Source organism: Salvelinus alpinus, chromosome 3 (assembly GCF_045679555.1).
Source record: "Salvelinus alpinus chromosome 3, SLU_Salpinus.1, whole genome shotgun sequence".
Lineage (NCBI taxonomy): Eukaryota > Metazoa > Chordata > Actinopteri > Salmoniformes > Salmonidae > Salvelinus > Salvelinus alpinus.
The window spans coordinates 15739828-15761412 of record NC_092088.1 but is presented as its reverse complement, the minus strand read 5'-3'; the positions used below and the strand labels follow the sequence as shown (position 1 = coordinate 15761412).

General features: G+C 43.1%; 1 protein-coding gene across 1 annotated transcript in view; it reads right to left on the bottom strand.

Moving 5' to 3' along the window:
• LOC139570092 (protocadherin-15-like) overlaps positions 1-21585 on the bottom strand; it is a 314364-nt gene that overhangs the window by 125674 nt on the left and 167105 nt on the right. The window contains exons 12-15 of the mRNA XM_071391605.1: positions 20664-20870; positions 15657-15791; positions 6379-6528; positions 5278-5471 (exon numbers count right to left, since the gene is read on the bottom strand). Coding sequence (XP_071247706.1) covers positions 5278-5471; positions 6379-6528; positions 15657-15791; positions 20664-20870 — 686 coding nt within the window. The remainder of the gene's footprint in view (positions 1-5277; positions 5472-6378; positions 6529-15656; positions 15792-20663; positions 20871-21585) is intronic.

Here is a 21585-nt window from a genome sequence, read left to right as displayed (position 1 = left end):
AAAAATAAAAATAGCTGCAGTGAACTGAAAAGACAAACGACCCAGGGATGTGTGTGCTTTGGGGACCTTTAACAGAATGTGACTGGCAGAACGGGTGTTGTATATGGAGGATGAGGGCTGCAGTTAATATCTCAGATAGGGGGGAGTGAGGCCTAAGAGGGTTTTATAAATAAGCATCAACCAGTGGGTCTTGCGACGTGTATACAGAGATGATCAGTTTACAGAGGAGTATAAAGTGCAGTGATGTGTCTTATAAGGAGCATTGGTGGCAAATCTGATGGCCGAATGGTAAAGAACATCTAGCCACTCGAGAGCACTCTTACCTGGTGATCTATAAATTATGTCTCCGTACTCTAGCATGAGTAGGATGGTCATCTGAATCAGGGTTAGTTTGGCAGCTGGGGTGAAAGAGGAGCGATTACGATAGAGGAAACCAAGTCTAGATTTAACTTTAGCCTGCAGGTTTGATATGTGCTGAGAGAAGGACAGTGTACCGTCTAGCCATGCTCCCAAGTATTTGTATGAGGTGACTACCTCAAGCTCTAAACCCTCAGAGGTAGTAATCACAAAAGCTTGTTGGACACTAAGAAAGCTTTGTTGTAGAGCGTTTAACACAAAATCCAGGGAGGGGCCAGCTGAGTTTAAGACTGTATCATCTGCATACAAATGGATGAGAGAGGTTCTGTCACGACTTCCACCGAAGGTGGCTCCTCTCCCTGTTCGGGCGGCGCTTGGCAGTCGTCGTCGCCGGTCTACTAGCTGCCACCGATCATTTTTCCTTTTCTTTTGGTTATGTTTGTTTTGTGTTTCACCTGGTTTCATTTTGGTTAATTAGGGGGGTATTTAATTCGACATTTCCTTTGGGGTTTTGTGCGGGATTGTTTTCGTTTGAACTGTCAGAGAGTTTGGGTTTCGTTTTTATTAGCTCATGTTTTACAGGTGTTTTTCCCTGGACTGTGTCTGAGTGGGGTTTTCGTGGCTATTGCTGTAGTCAGGTGTTCCTGTTGTTTTTTGAGCTAGTTAAATAAAACGCCCTTTTCTTTGGAACTTGTTTCTCCTGCGCCTGACTCCACACCCACATCTCCTTGGGGAGATCTGACAGGTTCCTACTGCCTGGGCTATGCTGTTGATGTAAATAGAGAAGAGCGTGGGGCCGAGGATCGAGCTTTGGGGTACTCCCTTGGATACAGGCAGTGGCTGAGACAACAGATATTCTGACTTTATACACTGCACTCTGAGAGGTAGTTAGCAAACCAGGCCAAAGACCCCTCAGAGACACCAATACTCCTTAGCCGGCCCACAAGAATGGAATGGTCTACCGTATCAAAAGCTTTGGCCAAGTCAATAAAAATAGCAGCACAACATTGCTTATAATCAAGGGCAATGGTGACATCATTGAGGACCTTAAAGGTTGCAGTGACACATTCATAATCTGAGCGAAAACCAGATTGCATACCAGAGAGAATACTATAGACATCAAGACAGCCAGTCAGTTGATTATTGACAAGTTTTTCCAACACTTTTGATAAACAGGGAAAAATTGAAATAGGCTTATAACAGTTAGGATCAGCTTGATCTCCGCATTTAAATAAAGGATGCACTGTTGCTGCCTTCCAAGCAATGGGAACCTCCCCAGAGAGGAGAGACAGGTTATAAAGGTCGGAGACAGGCTTGGCGATGATAGGGGCTGCAACATTAAAGAAGAAAGGATCGAAACCATCTGACCCAGATGTTTTATGGGGTCAAGTTTAAGGAGCTCCTTTAGCACCTCAGACACAGTGACTGTCTGCAGGGAGAAACTTTGTAGCGGGCCAGGGGAAAAAGAGGGAGGAGAATCGGGGCTAGTCGCAAGGGGTGGGAGATGAGGAAATGTTGGACGGGCAAGGAGGCATGGCTGAGTCAAATAGGAATGCTGACTTAATGAAGTATTGATTGAAGAGCTCAGCCATGTGCTTCTTGTCAGTAACCACCACTTCATCAACATTAATGGAGATGGGCAGCTGTGAGGAGGAGGGTTTATTCTCCAGGTCTTTAACTGTTTTCCAGAACTTCTTGGGGTTAGACCCACAGAGAAAGAAAAAGTAACCAACTATGGCCTTCCGGATAGCCTGAGTGCACTTTTCTCATTTGCCTGAACGAGAGCCAGTCAGCCTGAGTATGCATGTGCCGAGCCTTTCTCCAAATACAATTCTTGAGGTTGTAGTAACTCTGCAAGATCACGACTCTGCAAGATCACGGCCTAACCAGGGGTTGAACCTGTTTTTAATTCTCATTTCATTTCTTTATGTGGCGTGTTTGTTAACAATACCACTGAAAATATCAAAAAAGAAGGTCCAAGTGTCTTCAACAGAGGGGAATAAGCAGATTCTATTCCAATTTACAGAGGCCAGTTCATGAAGGAAGGCTTGCTCATTAAAGTTTTTTAGCAAGCATCTATGACAAATCAGGACTGTAATTACGAACACGGGCTGTAAAACAGTTATCACTAAGGTCATTACAGAAAACACCAGACTGATACCTATCAGGATTATTTGTGAGGATAACATCGAGGAGAGTAGCATTTTCTGGGTGTTTGGAGTCATACCTTGTGGGATTGGTAATAATCTGAGAATAGATTTAGGGAGTCCCATTGCTTTAGGATTTGGTCAGGTATTTTACGCATGTCTCAGTTTAGGTCACCAAGCAGGACAAATTCAGACTTAGTGTAAGGGGCCAGGAGAGAGCTTAGGGCAGGTAGGGTACAGGCCGGTGCTGATGGAGTACGATAACACCCAGCAACAGTCAACAAAGTGTAATGCTTAAAAGCAGCAAATCAAATTGTTTCTTGGACAGACTTGGTGGAAACAACCGAGCATTGAAGGTGTTCATTGGTAAAGATTGCCACTCCCCCACCTTCGGAAAATCTGTCTTGCCCGAAAAAGGTTAAAATCAGAAAGGTTAACATCAGTATTCAAAACACTCTTCCTTAACACATCTCAGTAATGACCAACACATCTGGATTGGAGCTGTGAACCCAGACTTTCAATTGATTCATTTTAGGTAATAAGCTTCTCGCGTGCAGAAAACCCAGGCTTTTACACGAGCAGATATCAGTGAAGCAGATATCAGAGAACAAGTCAGAATTGGCGATAGCAATAGTAGATGGGCCAGGGTGTACATGCACATTTCCAGATATCATCAGCAGTAATAGAATCAAGGCATAGCAGAGGACAGGGAGAGCTCTGCAGTGCTGATTTATGACATTTGAATGTGCATTAGATGGCAACAATATCATATTGTACAGCAATTTCATCAGGTATCATGAATAGAAAGCCGGCGAGAGGTGGTTAGAATAAAATCGGAGGCCAAGAGTCTGTGTAACCAATAGAGAGTCAGAGTCCCGAGTGTGGGAACAAACGTAGTCTGTCCCACGGTTGGGTAAACAAGAAATGGCATAGTCAACAAAGCATGTAGGAGTCATGAGGCAAATAGCAAAATGTTATATGTTTGTTTTGCTGATGATTGCATTTGAAACGTTCGCTCATCGAGGGCTGTGAGATGCCGATCAAAAGGCTCCTGCTGAAAAGTGTCCGTTGTCAAAAACCCGAGGGTGGATAGCACTTGGATGTGCACCGGAATGGCATGTGTTTGCCTCTTTAAAGTAGTTCTTAAATCCTTGCAAATAATCTATAAAATTGGTTCTGGGAAACGATATCTGAAACGGCCAATCTGTAATTTATGCAACAACAAAAAATCTCACCTGTCTCTAAAAACGTGCTCTCTGCGAAATGCAGCGTGTGACAAATCTTCCAGCAGAGCAAGATCTCTCATTCCCTTTCCCATTATCTCCGTCTTTTATAGTATTCCAACAATGGTTTCACTTTCATATGTGCCTCTAATTTAACAAATGACTGTACTTTGTATGGATTATTCTCATAACATATTTACTGATGTGATAGAAGTATATGCCTGTCAAGATGTGTTGCATGAATTCACAATGGAAATACAATGAAATCTAGAAATGCTTGAATTATTACTCTCATAATTTCAACATATATTTTCTCTATTCTACGCTTGACAAGCAGTTCCCTTATTCCACTGCTTGGCACTGTGCGTACTCATGGTCATGGCTGTGCGTAAATGTACGCACACTCTCAAGCCAACGTTCATATTGATAAATATCACACTTTGCGTGGAAATGATCCCACACATGGTTCACGCACCGATTTGTTCCGACGCATGATTGATAAACGAGGACCCAGATTATTACATGGTTCCCAGTCGTTGGATACGTATTCACATACGTATTCACACCCCTAATCATCACAGTCTTATCTTGCGTGTTTGTCCTTGACTCAAGACAAAAAGGCTTACAAGGATCTTTGTGCGGCAAAACTTTTACCTGGCATGTTCGATGAAAGACAAAATTCCCCAAACTGCTGCCAAAGAGACCCCCCAGCCCTCACATTTTCCTCTTCAGATAGAACTGAGCCAATAGTCACTGCCAAATTCACTACATTTCTCTTTATATTTCAGCCTGTTGAGCTATATTGATCCTGTGGCCACCAAGCTTTACAGAGGGCAAAAAGGCAACACAGATTGAATTGGGTTGGAGGGTAGGCATTGCAAATCATTATGAAAAGCCTCTAGTTTCCGCTTTGTGTGCCAGATGGGCCAGTCCTGTGAGTAACATCTACCGGCACACTGTTCCAGGGATATTTCCCTAGCATAATGTGTTACCCTGCAGAACACTATAGATTTGAGAGAGAGAGAGAGAGAGAGAGAGAGAGAGAGAGAGAGAGAGAGAGAGAGAGAGAGAGAGAGAGAGAGAGAGAGAGAGAGAGAGAGAGAGAGAGAGAGAGAGAGAGAGAGAGAGAGAGAGAGAGAGAGAGAGAGAGAGAGAGAGAGAGAGAGAGAGAGAGAGAGAGAGAGAGAGAGAGAGAGAGAGAGAGAGAGAGAGAGAGAGAGAGAGAGAGAAAGGAAGCGAGTCTGTGACTGCTGCAGACGGAATGGAAAGTGACTTGTCCTCTGCGGCTCTCAGCCTTTACTGGCCACGCCAGTTCCCAGCCTCCACCACCCTACTCCGCCTTTCCATCCTCACGCTCCCCTGCTCGGTCTCCCCACCCCCCAGCCCTACCCATCCTCCCCTTCAGCCTCCCACCCCTCGGGGCTCCCCAGGCCTACCCATCCTCCCCTTCAGCCTCCCACCCCTCGGGGCTCCCTACCCCCCAGCCCTACCCATCCTCCCCTCCAGCCTCCCACCCCTCGGGGCTCCCTGGGGCCCCCTATTAGCCTCACCTCCTCTGGGACCCCGGACCGTTATCCACAGCCTTCACGGTCAGCGTGTAGGAACGTCCCACGGCCAGGGAGACGCCAGGCACCACGGTGATCACTCCCGAGCGGTTATTGATGATGAAGTGTCCTTGATCCCCCGCCAGGATCTTGTAGGTCACAAGCCCATTGGGACCCCCGTCAGCATCCAGAGCCGTCAGCTGAAAGGGAGACAAGAGAGGAAGTCTCTCACTCGACAGTGTCCTCTGGTGTCCTAAGCCCAGGGACTTCATTAGGGGAAGGCCATCTATCCCAATATTTTCCCCACATTTCAAGGAATACGGAAATGTTTGATTCCTCGCTGATATATTCTACACATATCAAATGCATAATTAAATATCTTGCGTTGGGGGATTATTAAACATTTATGGCAAATACAGTCAGTGATTTTGAAATAAGGAAGTAGAAACTGATATCATAATCAAACGCATAAATACCTTTTAACATTCGCATAATCCAATTATAACATACTGCATATTCAACGTGTAGAAAAGTGGTCAGACTTTGATAGAAATCTCTAAACATTCATGTGTTTACGTAGCAGAACGCTACAGTGTGTGACTAAGAGCATGTAAAGTGTTATTCTCCCCATACGTCATTCTGAGACTTTACATACTGTAACTCAAAGATGACTGACTAATGAGACAATGCAGTCACAAGGACCTCATCAACAGTCATTCAACCGACAAAGAGTTAACTCATAACTGCCATTATTAACGTGTTCCTGAAGCCTAACCAGCCTAACCGGGCTTGCTATGAGAGGAAGTCTTCCGATGGGAAAACAGAGATTAAACTGCCTAAATTTGACCTTTTCTGGCAGTCTTTTGTTTCCTTTAAGTATCAGAGTGACTGACTGGACTGGGCTCATGCTCCGACTGCGAAAACAGGGGTTCTAACAAATGACCCACAATCCTCCCAACGCCCAGAGGGGAACAGCCTATGGCAGCAGCCTGCTGAGAGCTGAACCAAACAGTGTGCTACCACAATAACTCCAGGTTTACTAATGCTATTACTCTAAGTAAGTGGATGGTTTGGGAAAACAGCGAGTGAGTATGGCATATTGATTACCTGCAATATTGTTTCCCCAGGCTGCATATCTGTGTAAACATTGACACTGTAGGAGGTGTTGGGGAAGATCGGTGTGTTGTCATTGGCATCGATCACTGTGATATTAATGGTCACTCGAGTACTCTCCTGAACTCCATCAGAAGCCACCATCTATAGAGAAGAGAAGTGAGAGAGCGAGAGAGAGAGAGAAATGATCAAAAACCTCAGAGAAAACCATTGAGGAATGAGCTGTGTGAACAGCCTGTTGAGAACATATATGAAAGACTGAATCAATGCTCATTCAGGACACACATGTACGCAGTAGAGAACTCCACAACCAATATATCCCTGACATGTTCTGTCAAGGCAGAAACCAATGGGACAGTCCCCGACAGTCACAGGGCAGAAAAGGAAGATAAGGGACCAGTGGTCAAACGATGAAAGATCGAGAGCAATACCTTTATTGAAAGCTGTTTACACAGGCTTTACAGATATTAATTAATCACAATGACTAAACAAAGCCTATTGTCTTAACAACAACATACAGTAATAAAGACTACGACGCTCTTTTAACTCAAATTGTGATTGCATACCATTATTGTTTTTCTCATTAGGTAAAGTGTGTGTGTGTGTCTTTGTGTGTGTGTGAAGTTGTATCTGACTGTCAACTTCCACATAGAACACGGCCGCTCACACAAATTAACCCGAGAGTAACAGCAACTTCAAAAACAAAAGAGCACGCAACAAGCGTCAAACAGCAAGAAAAGCACCTTGATCCTCAGCTGAGCAGGAAATAAAAGAGCCTCCGTGTTCAAAGCTCTCCCCATGAACTTTTAGAGTTGTACTTCTTTCCCCGCCAAAATACGACGACACAAGATTCTAAAAAAGCCCACAGGTAAACACAGCAGTGAGTGCTAGCGAAAACCAGAATCGAGAAACATCCTTTTAGTGTTTCTTTATGTTCATAGTACTTAGCAACACCACACTTCAAAGTCTTGACAGGATAGCGCTGTGGGCTCCTCCACTGCTCCAGCAGGATGTGGTGGTGGGGAGAGAAAACGTCCAAATGTTGTTTCCTTCTCTGAGTTTCCGGTTTGATGCACTGCGCCACTCAGAGGAGCTAGCATTATAAAAACCTCTACTAGCTCACAAGTTCATAACACAGCACAAAGCCTCTAGGCAAGACAGAGGTAGAGGAGAAGATGATCATTTGACATCATTAGGTGGGTAGCGGTTGTTGTAGATGTAATTTGACTGGCAGGAAGAGTGTCTTGCAGAGTGGGTGGCATAACACATTCAGTGGCCACAGAGCCAACTGAATGAACTCAAATAGACATACTCCGACCGAATATGTATTGGAACACAAAACACTGAGAGACACACATCCTCATGGATTTCTCCATGGTAATGCTGGAGAGGGGAAACGCATATTGAGGCGCTGACTGACTGGGTATCGTTCCTATGCACGACGGATCCATAATTTAACAGCATGGATGGAACGGCTCTCAGAAGCCTTCCCAGACAAGCGAGCTTGGTCTCAGTGTTTTAATCAATCTGTTACTGCCAGGACATGGCGGCCGAGTGCTCGGGAATGCTAATTCCACTGCCCTGTGCACCCCAGAGTTAGGGCTGGAGGGAGCCGCACACCAACGTTTACATTCAGAGAAGCCTGATGTTGTCTGGATCTTTTGGCACCAGGCATTATTTCACATTCTGATGTTTTTTGGAGGGAAACGTAGCACTGCTGCTTACCGAGTACCACTTCCTCCTGATTCGGCTCATACCGAGGCTGGAATTAAGGACCTCTGCCTTGCTAACACAGGTGACTGCCCTTCTGAAGCATCTTGCCCAGTCAGCACACTGAAAAGCTAGCTATTCGGCAGCGCAAGTGGAGATACTTCAGGCTGACGAGTGAGTTTCACAGAGCCCATCTGCTATACGGCCCTTGAATCACAAACAGACATCCAAACCTAAAGAGTTATTTGAAAGAAATACATCGGAATATAGCCAGACTGGCAAAGTCCATCAATAAGACATTGCCTTAACAGACTCTGTTAAAAGATAAGGTCTCTGAATTCTAAAACAAAGATGTGGTGAAGTGGGCAAGATAAATGGAACCGCAAGAAGTTCTTCTTGGAAAAATTCCAATTCTGGTTTCAGATGACATGGCACTTGGCAATTTCAAAGCCTGACAAGACGACGGTTCTTAGACTGAGTGATACACCTGTTAGGTGACATTTCTTCAAATAAACGGTACATTTGATCTAGAGGGAACAGCGAATAACCCAGTGGCAGTTATAGCTGAGTGAAGAATACATCAACAAACATATGGAGGAACAGGACTGAGGACAGCAGTATGCTGTTCTGAACTGGGCTGTCTTGAACTGGGCTGTTCTGAACTGGGCTGTTCTGAACTGGGCTGTTCTGAACTGGGCTGTTCTGAACTATGATTTTCTGAGCTGTGCTGTTCTGAGCTGTGCTGTTCTGAGCTGTGCTGTTCTGAACTGTGCTGTTCTGAACTGTGCTGTTCTGAACTGTGCTGTTCTGAACTGTGCTGTTCTGAGCTGTGCTGTGCTGTTCTGAATTATGCTGTGCTTTATCATGGTCTTACAGCTGGACACAGTGCACTAGCCAGCAGCAGAGAGTATTACTGTTGAATGAAAGCTCAGTAGATGGTGATTCATGGTTTCATCATTTAAATTTTGTAGGTGCTGGCTCAGGGGAATGCAAACATACCTAATGAGAGAGGCTACTGCATCACATTACATTTAGGATTCACCATCTATCTTTTGCCACAATTACATTTTTCAATAAGTGCTTTTACACTGATTGCTTTGTCTAATCTCGACAATCAAAACCACAAACCCTTCTCACGTTTTACTTACAAATTGCTGCAGACACACCGTAGAAACACATATAAATACACACATGGTGAGTCATGTACACACACACACACACACACACACACACACACACACACACACGGTGAGTCATGTACACACACACACACGGTGAGTCATGTACACACACACACACGGTGAGTCATGTACACACACACACACACACACACACACACACACACACACACACACACACACACACACACACACACACACACACACACACACACACACACACACACACACACACACACACACACACACACACACACACACTAAATGAAGTACAGGCCCTGTGCTAATGGCTAGCTGGACGGAGAAAAGCGTAAGACTTTTGTATGAGCAACAACAGATTATTATTGTCGACAAACACCATTGTTCTATCCCAATGGTCGTAAAGGGAATGACAGTGTAATGCACTCCAGCATTATACAACAAAACAACAACAAAACCCAGCATACCGTTCGCCAAGGATACAATGTGACAGAAATGTAACAAACAGGACATTGAGGATGAACAAACTGTTGAGGGATTTCAAGAACATTGGAAAACTACTCACTAGAAATCCTTGCTGATATACTGTAATAGTGTCTATGTTTAATGGTACAGTACTAGTGGAGCTACTGCCATTCTAGAATATGGTATCAGGGGACAAGTGTGACTGTGGATTCCAATTACTGATGTGCTCTGTTGTGTGACAGGGGCTAACGTGATGGTGGGGGGGGAGAGGGAAAGAGGGAGAGAGAGAAATAGAAGGAGAAAGAGAGAGAGAGAGGGAAAGAGAGAAAGGAAAAAACAGGGAGATAGAGGGAGAGAAAGAAAGGGAAAGAGAGGGAGATAGAGGGAGAGAGAGGGGGAGAGAGATAAGAGGGAGAGAGAGAGGGATAAAGGGAATGAGAGAGAAAGAGAAATAGAGGGAGAGAGAGGGAAAGAGAAAGATCAACTATCAACTATTAAAGACTATCAAATCTTAGAATCAACTATTAAAGACTACCCTCTGGATTTTACAATTACCTTGAATGAACTACAGGACAAAATAATTGCGCCCAATAACTGGCAAAGTGGAAGCAATTGTTGCTTTTCCTGCTCCCACAACTCGCTGCCAGTTGCCCAGATTCCTGGGGATGGTGGGGTACTATCGTACGTTCTGTAAGAATTTTTCAACGGTAGTAGCTCCCCTTACATCTCTGTTCAGTCCCAAAGTACCATTTAAGTGGTCCCAGGAAGGTACTATGCTTTTGAGTCCGCCAAAGCGCTGCTTTGTAGTGCCCCAGTGCTTGCCGCCCCCAACCTTTTAAGTTGGAGGTAGACGCTAGTATAGTGGGGGGGGGTGCGGTTCTCTTGCAGCAAGATGAAGACGGAGTGGATCGGCCCGTCAGGGGGACACGTCTGGCACTGCAGGATTTGAGTCCCTGGCGGCGTAGTGTGTTACTGATGGTAGGCTTTGTTACTTTGGTCCCAGCTCTCTGCAGGTCATTCACTAGGTCCCCCCGTGTGGTTCTGGGATTTTTGCTCACCGTTCTTGTGATCATTTTGACCCCACGGGGTGAGATCTTGCGTGGAGCCCCAGATCGAGGGAGATTATCAGTGGTCTTGTATGTCTTCCATTTCCTAATAATTGCTCGCACAGTTGATTTCTTCAAACCAAGCTGCTTACCTATTGCAGATTCAGTCTTCCCAGCCTGGTGCAGGTCTACAATTTTGTTTCTGGTGTCCTTTGACAGCTCTTTGGTCTTGGCCATAGTGGAGTTTGGAGTGTGACTGTTTGAGGTTGTGGACAGGTGTCTTTTATACTGATAACAAGTTCAAACAGGTGCCATTAATACAGGTAACGAGTGGAGGACAGAGGAGCCTCTTAAAGAAGAAGTTACAGGTCTGTGAGAGCCAGAAATCTTGCTTGTTTGTAGGTGACCAAATACTTATTTTCCACCATAATTTGCAAATAAATTCATTAAAAATCCTACAATGTGATTTTCTGGATTTTTTTGTTGTTGTCATAGTTGAAGTGTACCTATGATGAAAATTACAGGCCTCTCTCATCTTTTTAAGTGGGAGAACTTGCACAATTGGTGGCTGACTAAATACTTTTTTGCCCCACTGTATGTGGGCTCCAGTGCCTTGCCTGTACTGGTCTTCACAGACCATAATCCTTTGGTGTTTCTTAGGCAAATCTACAATCAGAACCGCCGCCATAAGTGGTGGGCTCTGATTGTACAGGGATACAATATACAGATTCACTATGTGAAGGGTTCGGCGAACGTGAGGTCCGATGCTCTATCACGGGTTTAGTAACTGGGGATGCGTGTTGGTTTTTGTTATTGCAAACTGGGAGTTTGCAGGTTTGGGGGTGGGCGTTACGTTCCGTTCCGCGTTCCGTTACGTTCCGTTCCCCAGTTTCTGTGTTGTGGGTTTGTGTGTGTGTGTATTTCAGGAAATGGAATCCTGGATTCCTCAAGCAGCTGATTGGTTGGCCCCCACGATGATTGGAGCTCTGAACCCTCCCTCTCGTCAGGGGAAACAGCTGTCTTCAATTACCAACTCCTTCTACAGCTGGATAAAAGCCAATGTTCCTGTATCAGGAGGGGAGAGCTTCTTTGATGTCCTGTGTTGGGTGTTAGTCCATGAAAGTTTTTGTTGAATGTATTTTGTAGCCACTACTCCTGAGGTAGGTGTATGCCAATAGGACTTAGTGTTTTTGATTATTGAAATTGTTCCCTTTCAGTTAGTAATTATTCTGTTTTATTTGTTCCCGGGAGGGAAGGGAAACGCACCTTGGGAGTGTTTAGGCAAGAGGCCTGCGGACATATGTAACGCGTAGTATTTACAATGTCTATGCACACTAGGTAAGACCTGGGCAGACCACCCCCTGTATTTTGGTTAATGTGCCAGGAGGTGTTAAAAGATTAGGTAAGTTGTGGGTAGGTAAGGTAGGAGAGGGGGCTCTTTGACTTTCTTTGGTTCCGTCCAGCCCCTTTTCCCCACATTACTGTGTTAAGGAAATACATTTCCTGTAAACTGTAATTTTCTCTGCCTCTGTCGTCCTTCCCCAACACCTACGATCAAATACCTTTTTCACTTCACGTTGAGTTGTAGCAGGGTGTTGCGTTCCCTACGCCAAGAGGTAACAAACCCCAAAAGGCCCGTGGTGTTGATGGTATCCTCAATGAAATTATAAAATACACAGACAACAAATTCCAATTGGCTATACTTAACTTCTCTAGGGTAGGGGGCAGCATTCGGAATTTTGGATGAAAAGCATGCCCAAATTAAATTGCCAGCTACTCATCCCCAGAAGATAAGATATGCAAATTATTAGTATATTTGGATAGAAAACACTCTGAAGTTTCTACAACTGTTTGAATCATGTCTGTGAGTATAACAGAACTTATTTAGCAGGCGAAACCCCGAGGACAAACCATTCAGATTTTCTTTTTTGAGGTCACTCTCTTTTCGAGATTTGATTGGGAAACCAGATTTCTAAGGGACCTGCTTGCAGTTCCTACCGCTTCCACTGGATGTCAACAGTCTTGAGAAATTGGTTGAGGTTATTCCTTTGTGTAATGAAGAAGTACGGCCATCTTGAAGGAGAGTCACTCAAGGTGTCCTGTTTGTTAGGGGCGCGAGACCAGAAAGCTAGCTATAGTTGGTTTTAATCCTGTATTGAACACAGATCATCCCGTCTTCAATTTTATCGATTATTAACATAAAAAAATACCTAAGTTGTATTACAAAAGTAGTTTGACATTTTTTGGCAAAGTTTACAGGTAACCTTTGAGATATTTTGTAGCCACGTTTGAGCAAGTTGGAACCGGTGTTTTTCTGGATCAAACGCGCCAAATAAATGGTCATTTTGGATATATATCGACGGAATTAATTGAACAAAAGGACCATTTGTGATGTTTATGGGACATATTGGAGTGCCAACAACAGAAGCTCGTCAAAGGTAAGACATGAATTATATTTTCATTTCTGCGTTTCTTGTCGCGCCTGCAGGGTTGAAATATGCTTATCTCTCTTTGTTTACAATGGTGCTATCCTCAGATAATAGCATTGTTTGCTTTCGCCGAAAAGCCTATTTGAATTCTGACATGTTGGCTGGATTCACAACCAGAGTAGCTTTAATTTGGTATCTTTCGTGAGTGATTTAATGAAAGTTAGATTTTTATAGTAATTGTTATATTAATTAATTAGAATTTGGCGCTCTGCATTTTCTCAGGCTTTTTGCCAAGTGAGACAGTAGCGTCCAACCTAAACTCAGATTTTTGGATATAAATATGAACTTTACTGAACAAAACATACATGTATTGTGTAACATGAAGTCCTATGAGTGTCATCTGATGAAGATCATCAAAGGTTAGTGATTAATTTTCTCTATTTCTGCTTTTTGTTACTCCTCTCTTTGGCTGGAAAATGGCTGTGTTTTTCTGTGACTTGGCTCATACCTAACATAATCTTTTGGTGTGCTTTCGTCGTAAAACCTTTTTAAAATCGGATACTTTGGCTGGATTTACAACAAGTGTATCTTTAAAATGGTGTAAAAACTTGTATGTTTGAGGAATTTAAATTATGGGATTTCTGTTTTGAATTTGGCGCCCTGCAGTTTCACTGGCTGTTGACGAGGTGGGACGCTACCGTCCCACATACCCTAGAGAAGTTAAACTCTGTAACATCATCCTTATCTCTGGCATCTTCCCCAATATTTGGAACCAAGGACTGATCACCCCAATCCACAAAAGTCGAGACAAATTTGACCTCAATAACTACCGTGGGATATGCGTCAACAGCAGCCTTGGGAAAATCCTCTGCATTATCATTAACAGCAGACTCGTACATTTTCTAATTGAAAACAATGTACTGAGCAAATGTCAAATTGTCTTTTTACCAAATTATTGTACAACAGACCACGTATTCACCCTGCACACCCTAATTGACAACAAACAAAACAAAGGCAAAGTCTTCTCATGCTTTGTTGATTTCAAAAAAGCCTTTGACTCAATTTGGCATGAGGCTCTCTTTACAAATTGATGGAAAGTGGTGTTGGGGAAAAAACATATGACAGTATGAAATCCATGTACACAAACAACAAGTGTGCGGTGAAAATTGGTAAACACACATTTCTTCCCACAGGGCCGGGGCGTGAGACAGGGAGGCAGCTTAAGCCCCACCCTCTTCAATGTATATATCAACGAATTGGCGAGGGCACTAGAACAGTCTGCAGCACACGGCCTCACCCTAATAGAATCTAAAGTCAAATGTCTACTGTTTGCTGATGATCTGGTGCTTCTGTCACCAACCAAGGAGGGCACAGCAGCACCTAGATCTTCTGCACAGATTCTGTCAGACCTGGGCCCTGACAGTAAATCTCAGCTGACCAAAATAACGGTGTTCCAAAAAAGGTCCAGTCGCCAGGACCACAAATAGAAATTCCATCTAGACACCGTTGCCCTAGAGCACACAAAACTATACAAACCTTGGCCTAAACATCAGCACCACAGATAACTTCCACAAAGCTGTGAACGATCTGAGACAAAGCAAGTAGGGCATTCTATTCCATCAAAAGGAACATAAAATCTGACATACCAATTAGGATCAGGCTAAAAATACTTGAATCAGTTATAGAACCCATTGCCCTTTATGGTTGTGAGGTCTGGCGTCCGCTCACCAACCAAGAATTCACAAAATGGGACAAACACCAAATTGAGACTCTGCATGCAGAATTCTGCAAAAATATCCTCCATGTACAACGTAAAACACCAAATAATGAATGCAGAGCAGAATTAGGCCAATACCCGCTAATTATCAAAATCCAGAAAAGAGCTGTTAAATTCTACAACCACCTAAAAGGAAGCGATTCCCAAACCCACAACAAAGCCATCACCTACATAAAGATGAACCTGGAGAAGAGTCCCCTAAGCAAGCTGGTCCCGGGGCTCTGTTCACACACACACACACAGACCCCACAGAGCCCCAGGACAGCAACACAATTAGACCCAAACAAATCATGAGAAGACAATAAGCAGCAAGATGTGTGACCTGCCACAAGAAAAGGGCAACCAGTGAAGAACAAACACCATTGTTACAACAACCCATATTTATGTTTATTTATTTTCCCTTTTGTACATTAACTATCTGCACATATAATGACATTTGTAATTTCTTCATTCTTTTGGAACTTTTGTGAGTAATGTTTACTGTTATTTGTTATTGTTTATTTCACTTTTGTTTATTATCTAGTTCACTTGCTTTGGCAATGTTAACATATGTTGCCAATGAAGCCCTTGAATTTAATTGAGAGAGCAGAGAGAGAGCAGAGAGAGAGCAGAGAGAGAGCAGAGAGAGAGCAGAGAGAGAAAGGAGAGATGAGAGAGGGGGGGTGGTGTCAACTAGAGCCAGCCTTACTGTGAATGTATAGCTGTGCTGCTCTTCACGGTCCACGGGCTTCAGCAGTGTCAGGTAGCGAGTAATCCCTGAAGGTGTCACTGTGAAGATTGTGTTGTAGTTGTCCAAGGATATCTGCAGCATGGGATCTTTCGTCTTCAAGGGAAGGAAAAGAAATGACACAAGTCCACAAACAACTGACTGACTGGATTTGGATTGATAAAGCAAGGTGATGAAACCCCGTCAGTCAGTTTCAAATCAAAGTTTCAGAGAAGAAGGAAACGCATGATAAACACACACAACCGTTGGAAAAAAATACTTTGGACTATCAAATAAGTACATGAAATATGAATAAACTGTTTGTCCATGGTTGTGTTGAGTGACAATGTAAATCTACAATGATTATGCAGCTCTATGTCCATAGCATAGTGTTACCATGACACTGATGTTGATATCTTTATCTTATTTGCTGAATGCATTACAACGTATACTAAGGATTTTTTCTTTTCAATGCGCCATCTGTCCACAGTAGCTGTATAGCTGTGTTGCGGGGTCTGTTGTGCCAATCCAAACGTGTTTGACAATGTTAAACCCCATATCTCTACCTAATCCATTTGAAGTTTTGCAGGGCTTTGTAGTCCTTGTGTCACGGTTGTGTTCTTCACACACAGAGCAACACAGTACATGTACGAACACAGACTAGAAATGAAGAGTCCCGCCTCAACCTCCGCCCACCCCTGCAATAACACAATGTATATGTCTGAAATAGCACTATATATTGTGCACTACATTTGACCAGAGCCCAATGGGAATCCCTATGGTCCCTGGTCAAAAGTAGTGCACTATACTGTGAATAGCTTTCCATTTGAGAAGCAGCCAGTCCTTTTAATACCAGACTGGTGACAGACAGACTTGACTGCCTTCATTACTAATATGCATTCCTCAGCACTGTGGATATTGTTGACGCTGCTTTCAGTGGATATCGAAGTTACGCCGGACAGAGCGAGACATAAATATATTCAACTATATTCAAATGAATTCAACTGCTGCAAATAAAAGTGATTTGAATAATAATCACCCCAGACACTTAACAAACGGCTCTGTGTTAGTACAGGTCTCCCCTCCCATCGCCCCTGCTCAGTAGGAGATGACACAGCTTCCATCAGCATGGGGTTTCCCCAAAATAATCCAAGTCACATGGGCCTACTCCAGATGGGCATGTGAGAAACAACTCCAATGATTGTAGGGACCACTAAACCCAGAATGCTCACAACCAGAGCCATATATCTGGAGTATATACAGTACCGGTCAAAAGTTTGGACACACCTTCTCATTCAAGGGTTTTTCATGATTTTTTTTACTATTTTCTACATTGTAGAATAATAGTGAAGACATCAAAACTATGAAATAACACATGGAATAATGTGTAACCAAAAAAGTGTTAAACAAATATATTTTGGATTCTTCAAAGTAGCCAGCCTTTGTCTTGATGACAACTTTGCACACTCTTGGCATTCTCTCAACCAGCTTCCCCTGGAATGCTTTTTCAACAGTCTTGAAGGAGTTCCCACATATGCTGAGCACTTGTTGGCTGCTTTTCCTTCACTCTGCAGTCCAACTCATCCCAAACCATCTCAAATGGGTTGAGGTTGGGTGATTGTGGAGGCCAGGTAATCAGATGCTGCACATCACTCTCCTTTTTGGTCAAATAGCCCTTACACAGCCTGGAGGTGTGTTGGGTTATTGTTCTGTTGAAAAACAATGATAGTCTCACTAAGCGCAAACCAGACGGGATGGCTGCAGAATCTGTGGTAGCCATGCTGGTCAAGTGTGCCTTGAATTCTAAATAAATCAGACATTTGAACTTGAATTTGAACTCATCAGACCAAAGGACAGATTCCCTCCGGTCTAATGTCCATTGCTCATGTTTCTTGGCCCAAGCAAGTCTTCTTATTGGTGTCCTCTAGTAGTGGTTTCTTTGCAGCAATTCGACCATGAAGGCCTGATTCACGCAGTCTCCTCTGAACAGTTGATGTTGAGATGTGTCTGTTACTTGAACTCTGTAAAGCATTTCTTTGGGCTGCAATCTGAGGTGCAGTTAACTCTAATGAACTCATACTCTGCAGCAGAGGTGACTCTGGGTCTTCCTTTCCTGTGGCGGTCCTCATGAGAGCCAGTTTCATCATAGCGCTTGATGGTTTTTGCGACTGCACTTGAAGAAACTTTAAAAGTTCTTGACATTTTCTGGATTGATTGACCTTCATGTCTGAAAGTAATTATGGACTGTTTCTCTTTGCTTATTTGAGCTGTTCTTGTCATAATATGGACTTGGTATTTTACCAAATAGGGCTATCTTCTGTATACCAACCCCTACCTTGTCACAACACTACTGATTGGCTCAAACGCATTAAGAAGGAAAGAAATTCAACAAATTAACTTAAGGCACACCTGTAAATTGAAATGCATTCCAGGTCACTACCTCATTAAGCTGGTTGAGAGAATGCCAAGAGTGTGCAAAGCTGTCATCAAGGCCAAGGGTGGCTACTTTGAACATTCTCAAATATAAAATGTATTTTGATTTGTTTAACACTTTTTTGGTTACTACATCATTCCATGTGTGTTATTTCATAGTTGTGATGTCTTCACTATTATTCTACAATGTAGAAAATCGTAAAAATAAAGAAAAACCCAGGAATGAGTAGGTGTGTCCAAACGTATGACTGGTAGTGTATGTACATACAGTATATATTGCACTAATAACAACTATACAACAGAGCTACCCTCAATTCTCTGTGTTATCAATGTACTAGAGCTGGGACGATAAACCGAACATTATCGACACTGACCATACCGATCACCTATTGCAGGCATTTTGCTGATATCTTTCATTATTGGCAGCCATGACTACATGGAACTCTATTCTACATCAGGTAACTGATGCAAGCAGTAGAATTAGATTTAAAAAACAGATACAAATACACCTTATGGAAAAGCAGGGACTTTGAAGCAACACAGACATAGGCACATGACACATGCATACACACACACACGATAACATACGCACTATACTCACACGCACACATGGATGTTGTGCTGTAGATATGTTGTAGTGGAGTAAGGGCCTGAGGGCACACACTTGGTGTGTTGTGAAATCTGTTATGAATGTATTGTAATGTTTCAAAAATTGCCTTAATTTTGCCGGACCCCAGGAAGAGTAGCTGTTGCCTTGGCAGCAGCTAATGGCGATCCATAGTAAATACAAATACAAATTTTGATAAGTAGCCTATACTAGAGAAATGTGAAATTTGAAATGAAATAAGTTTGTTAATATAGGTGATTGTTAATGGGACAATTGATGACTATAACCATCAAACTAGTAGTCGTTGAAAGGATCATAACCAAACTGGTGCACATTAATGTTCTAAACCTATCGTTCTATTCATCATTATCGCATCAATTCATGCAATTTATCACAATATGGATTTCTGTCCATATTGCCCAGCTCTACAATGTAATAAACACAGCCATGTACCTTGGGGAACCTTTTCCTACATTACTACAAGCTTCTCAGGTTAGAGAAAAATAGATCACTTGAAAGACTAACCAAGCTGGCAAAAAATGGAAACAACAATCAATAAAACAAACTAGTGAAGCAGAAATCATGCAAATATGAGAATTGGATAGTTTAAAAAGAGGCGGATCAGTAGAAAAACCGAGAAAGAGAACTACACACTAGTAATCATGCAGCACTAATGCATCAGCTAAAACCTGCAGGCTGATCACCAGGGATGAGCTAAAAAAATAATAGACAAAACAAATGATGTGATTGAATAACCTTCTCAAATGAGAGATGGTGATAAAATGGCTTCAAAACTAAAAAGCCATGTATGTTTTTTTGCTGATTAATTCCTATAGTATCATCTTGAAAGAGCAAACACCTTATTTGCAGCTGACATACTTGGATCATGGAACTGTATCTAGACTAGGGGTTATATCCTGCCTGTTTGGCCCTGTCCGGGGGTATCATTGGATGGGGCCACAGTTTCCTGACCCCTCCTGTCTCAGCCTCCAGTATTTATGCTGCAGTAGTTTGTGTGTCGGGGGGCTAGGGTCAGTCTGTTATATCTGGAGTATTTCTCCTGTCTTATCCGGTGTCCTGTGTGAATTTAAGTATGCTCTCTCTAATTATCTCTTTCTTTCTTTCTCTCTCTCGGAGGACCTGAGCCCTAGGACCATGCCTCAGGACTCCCTGGCATGATGACTCCTTGCTGTCCCCAGTCCACCTGGCCGTGCTGCTGCTCCAGTTTCAACTGTTCTGCCTGCGGCTATGGAACCCTGACCTGTTCACCGGACGTGCTACCTGTCCCAGACCTGCTGTTTTCAACTCTCTAGAGACAGCAGGAGCGGTAGAGATACTCTCAATGATTGGCTATGAAAAGCCAACTGACATTTACTCCTGAGGTGCTGACCTGTTGCACCCTCGACAACTACTGTGATTATTATTATTTGAGCATGCTGGCCATTTATGAACATTTGAACATCTTGGCCATGTTCTGTTATAATCTCCACCTGGCACAGCCAGAAGAGGACTGGCCACCCCTCATAGCCTGGTTCCTCTCTACGTTTCTTCCTAGGTTTTGGCCTATGTAGGGAGTTTTTCCTAGCCACCGTGCTTCTACACCTGCATTGCTTGCTGTTTGGGGTTTTAGGCTGGGTTTCTGTACAGCACTTTGAGATATCAGCTGATGTAAGAAGGGCTATATAAATACATTTGATTTGATGACTAGACAAACACTTGAATCTACAGTATGCACTGTAAAAAGATCTGCTCTCGACCTCTCTGCTCTCGACCTCAACATGATCGCAAACTCTCTCATCAACATCTACAGCAGTCTTCCATAGAAAGATTGTGTATAAATGAACGAATGAATGAACAAATGAAGGAATGAATGAATGAAAGAAGGAACAGGTGAATGAATAAACAAATTAATGAATTGATGAAGAGACTGGTCAGCTATGAGGTCTTACCTCCTCAATGTCGTTGTCCAGAACGTTGATCCCCAGAGGGGTGGTGAGGCTGGCGTCGGTGAACACTGTGGTACCCACTGGTGCTGACTCCATGATGAAGCCCTGGTATGTGGCCTCCAGGAAGAATGGTGACTGGTTGTTCTCATCCAGAACCTCGATGTGGAGGTTAGCAAATGCAGGCAGGGGGTGGCCGTTGTCCTGCTCTGCCTGGAAAATATAGAACAGGGTGGCGTTCATTAAGGCACAGTGTAGACTTTTTTTGTGTTCTTATTGGACACAAAACTATCCCAGATTCACTTTTTTTCAAAAACATTTCCCCCCTAATTAACATGACCGAGAACTACTCAAAATGTGCATGTAAGCAGCACTAAGGTTTTGCACAAGTAATGCTTGGTTCATGGACTAAACTTTCTAAAGATAACTGATAAAAACGTGATTGAATCCAACAAGGATACAGAAAATAACCAATTGGAATGACATTTGAGAATACCAAAGGGTGATGTTTATTGCTCTGTAAATCTATTCCTTTCTAACAAACATGGAAGTAGACTGGAGACTCATTCATTGTAGAGGCCCGTTTGTTTTATCCTCTCCATCAGTAATTTTGATCCAATCTACGGTCAATCAGTACAGTTGTGTCAATCGAGTAATGAAACCGCCTTGTAATTATTGATCATGACAACGAAGAGGGAGAGGGGTGACTTCTGCAGCTCTTAGATTAAAAACCACTGACTGGTGATGAAATTAATGTCCTCATCAACCAGCTGAATGTTTCATAAAAGGCCTAGCCTTCAAAGGTGTTGCCTATATCCCTCCACCTCCACGATTGCCTGTATTTAGAGGCTCCACAAAATCAACTGTCTTCAGTTCCATTCACTGACTGGTCTACCAGACAAAATACACAAAATAAAGAAATGCTAAT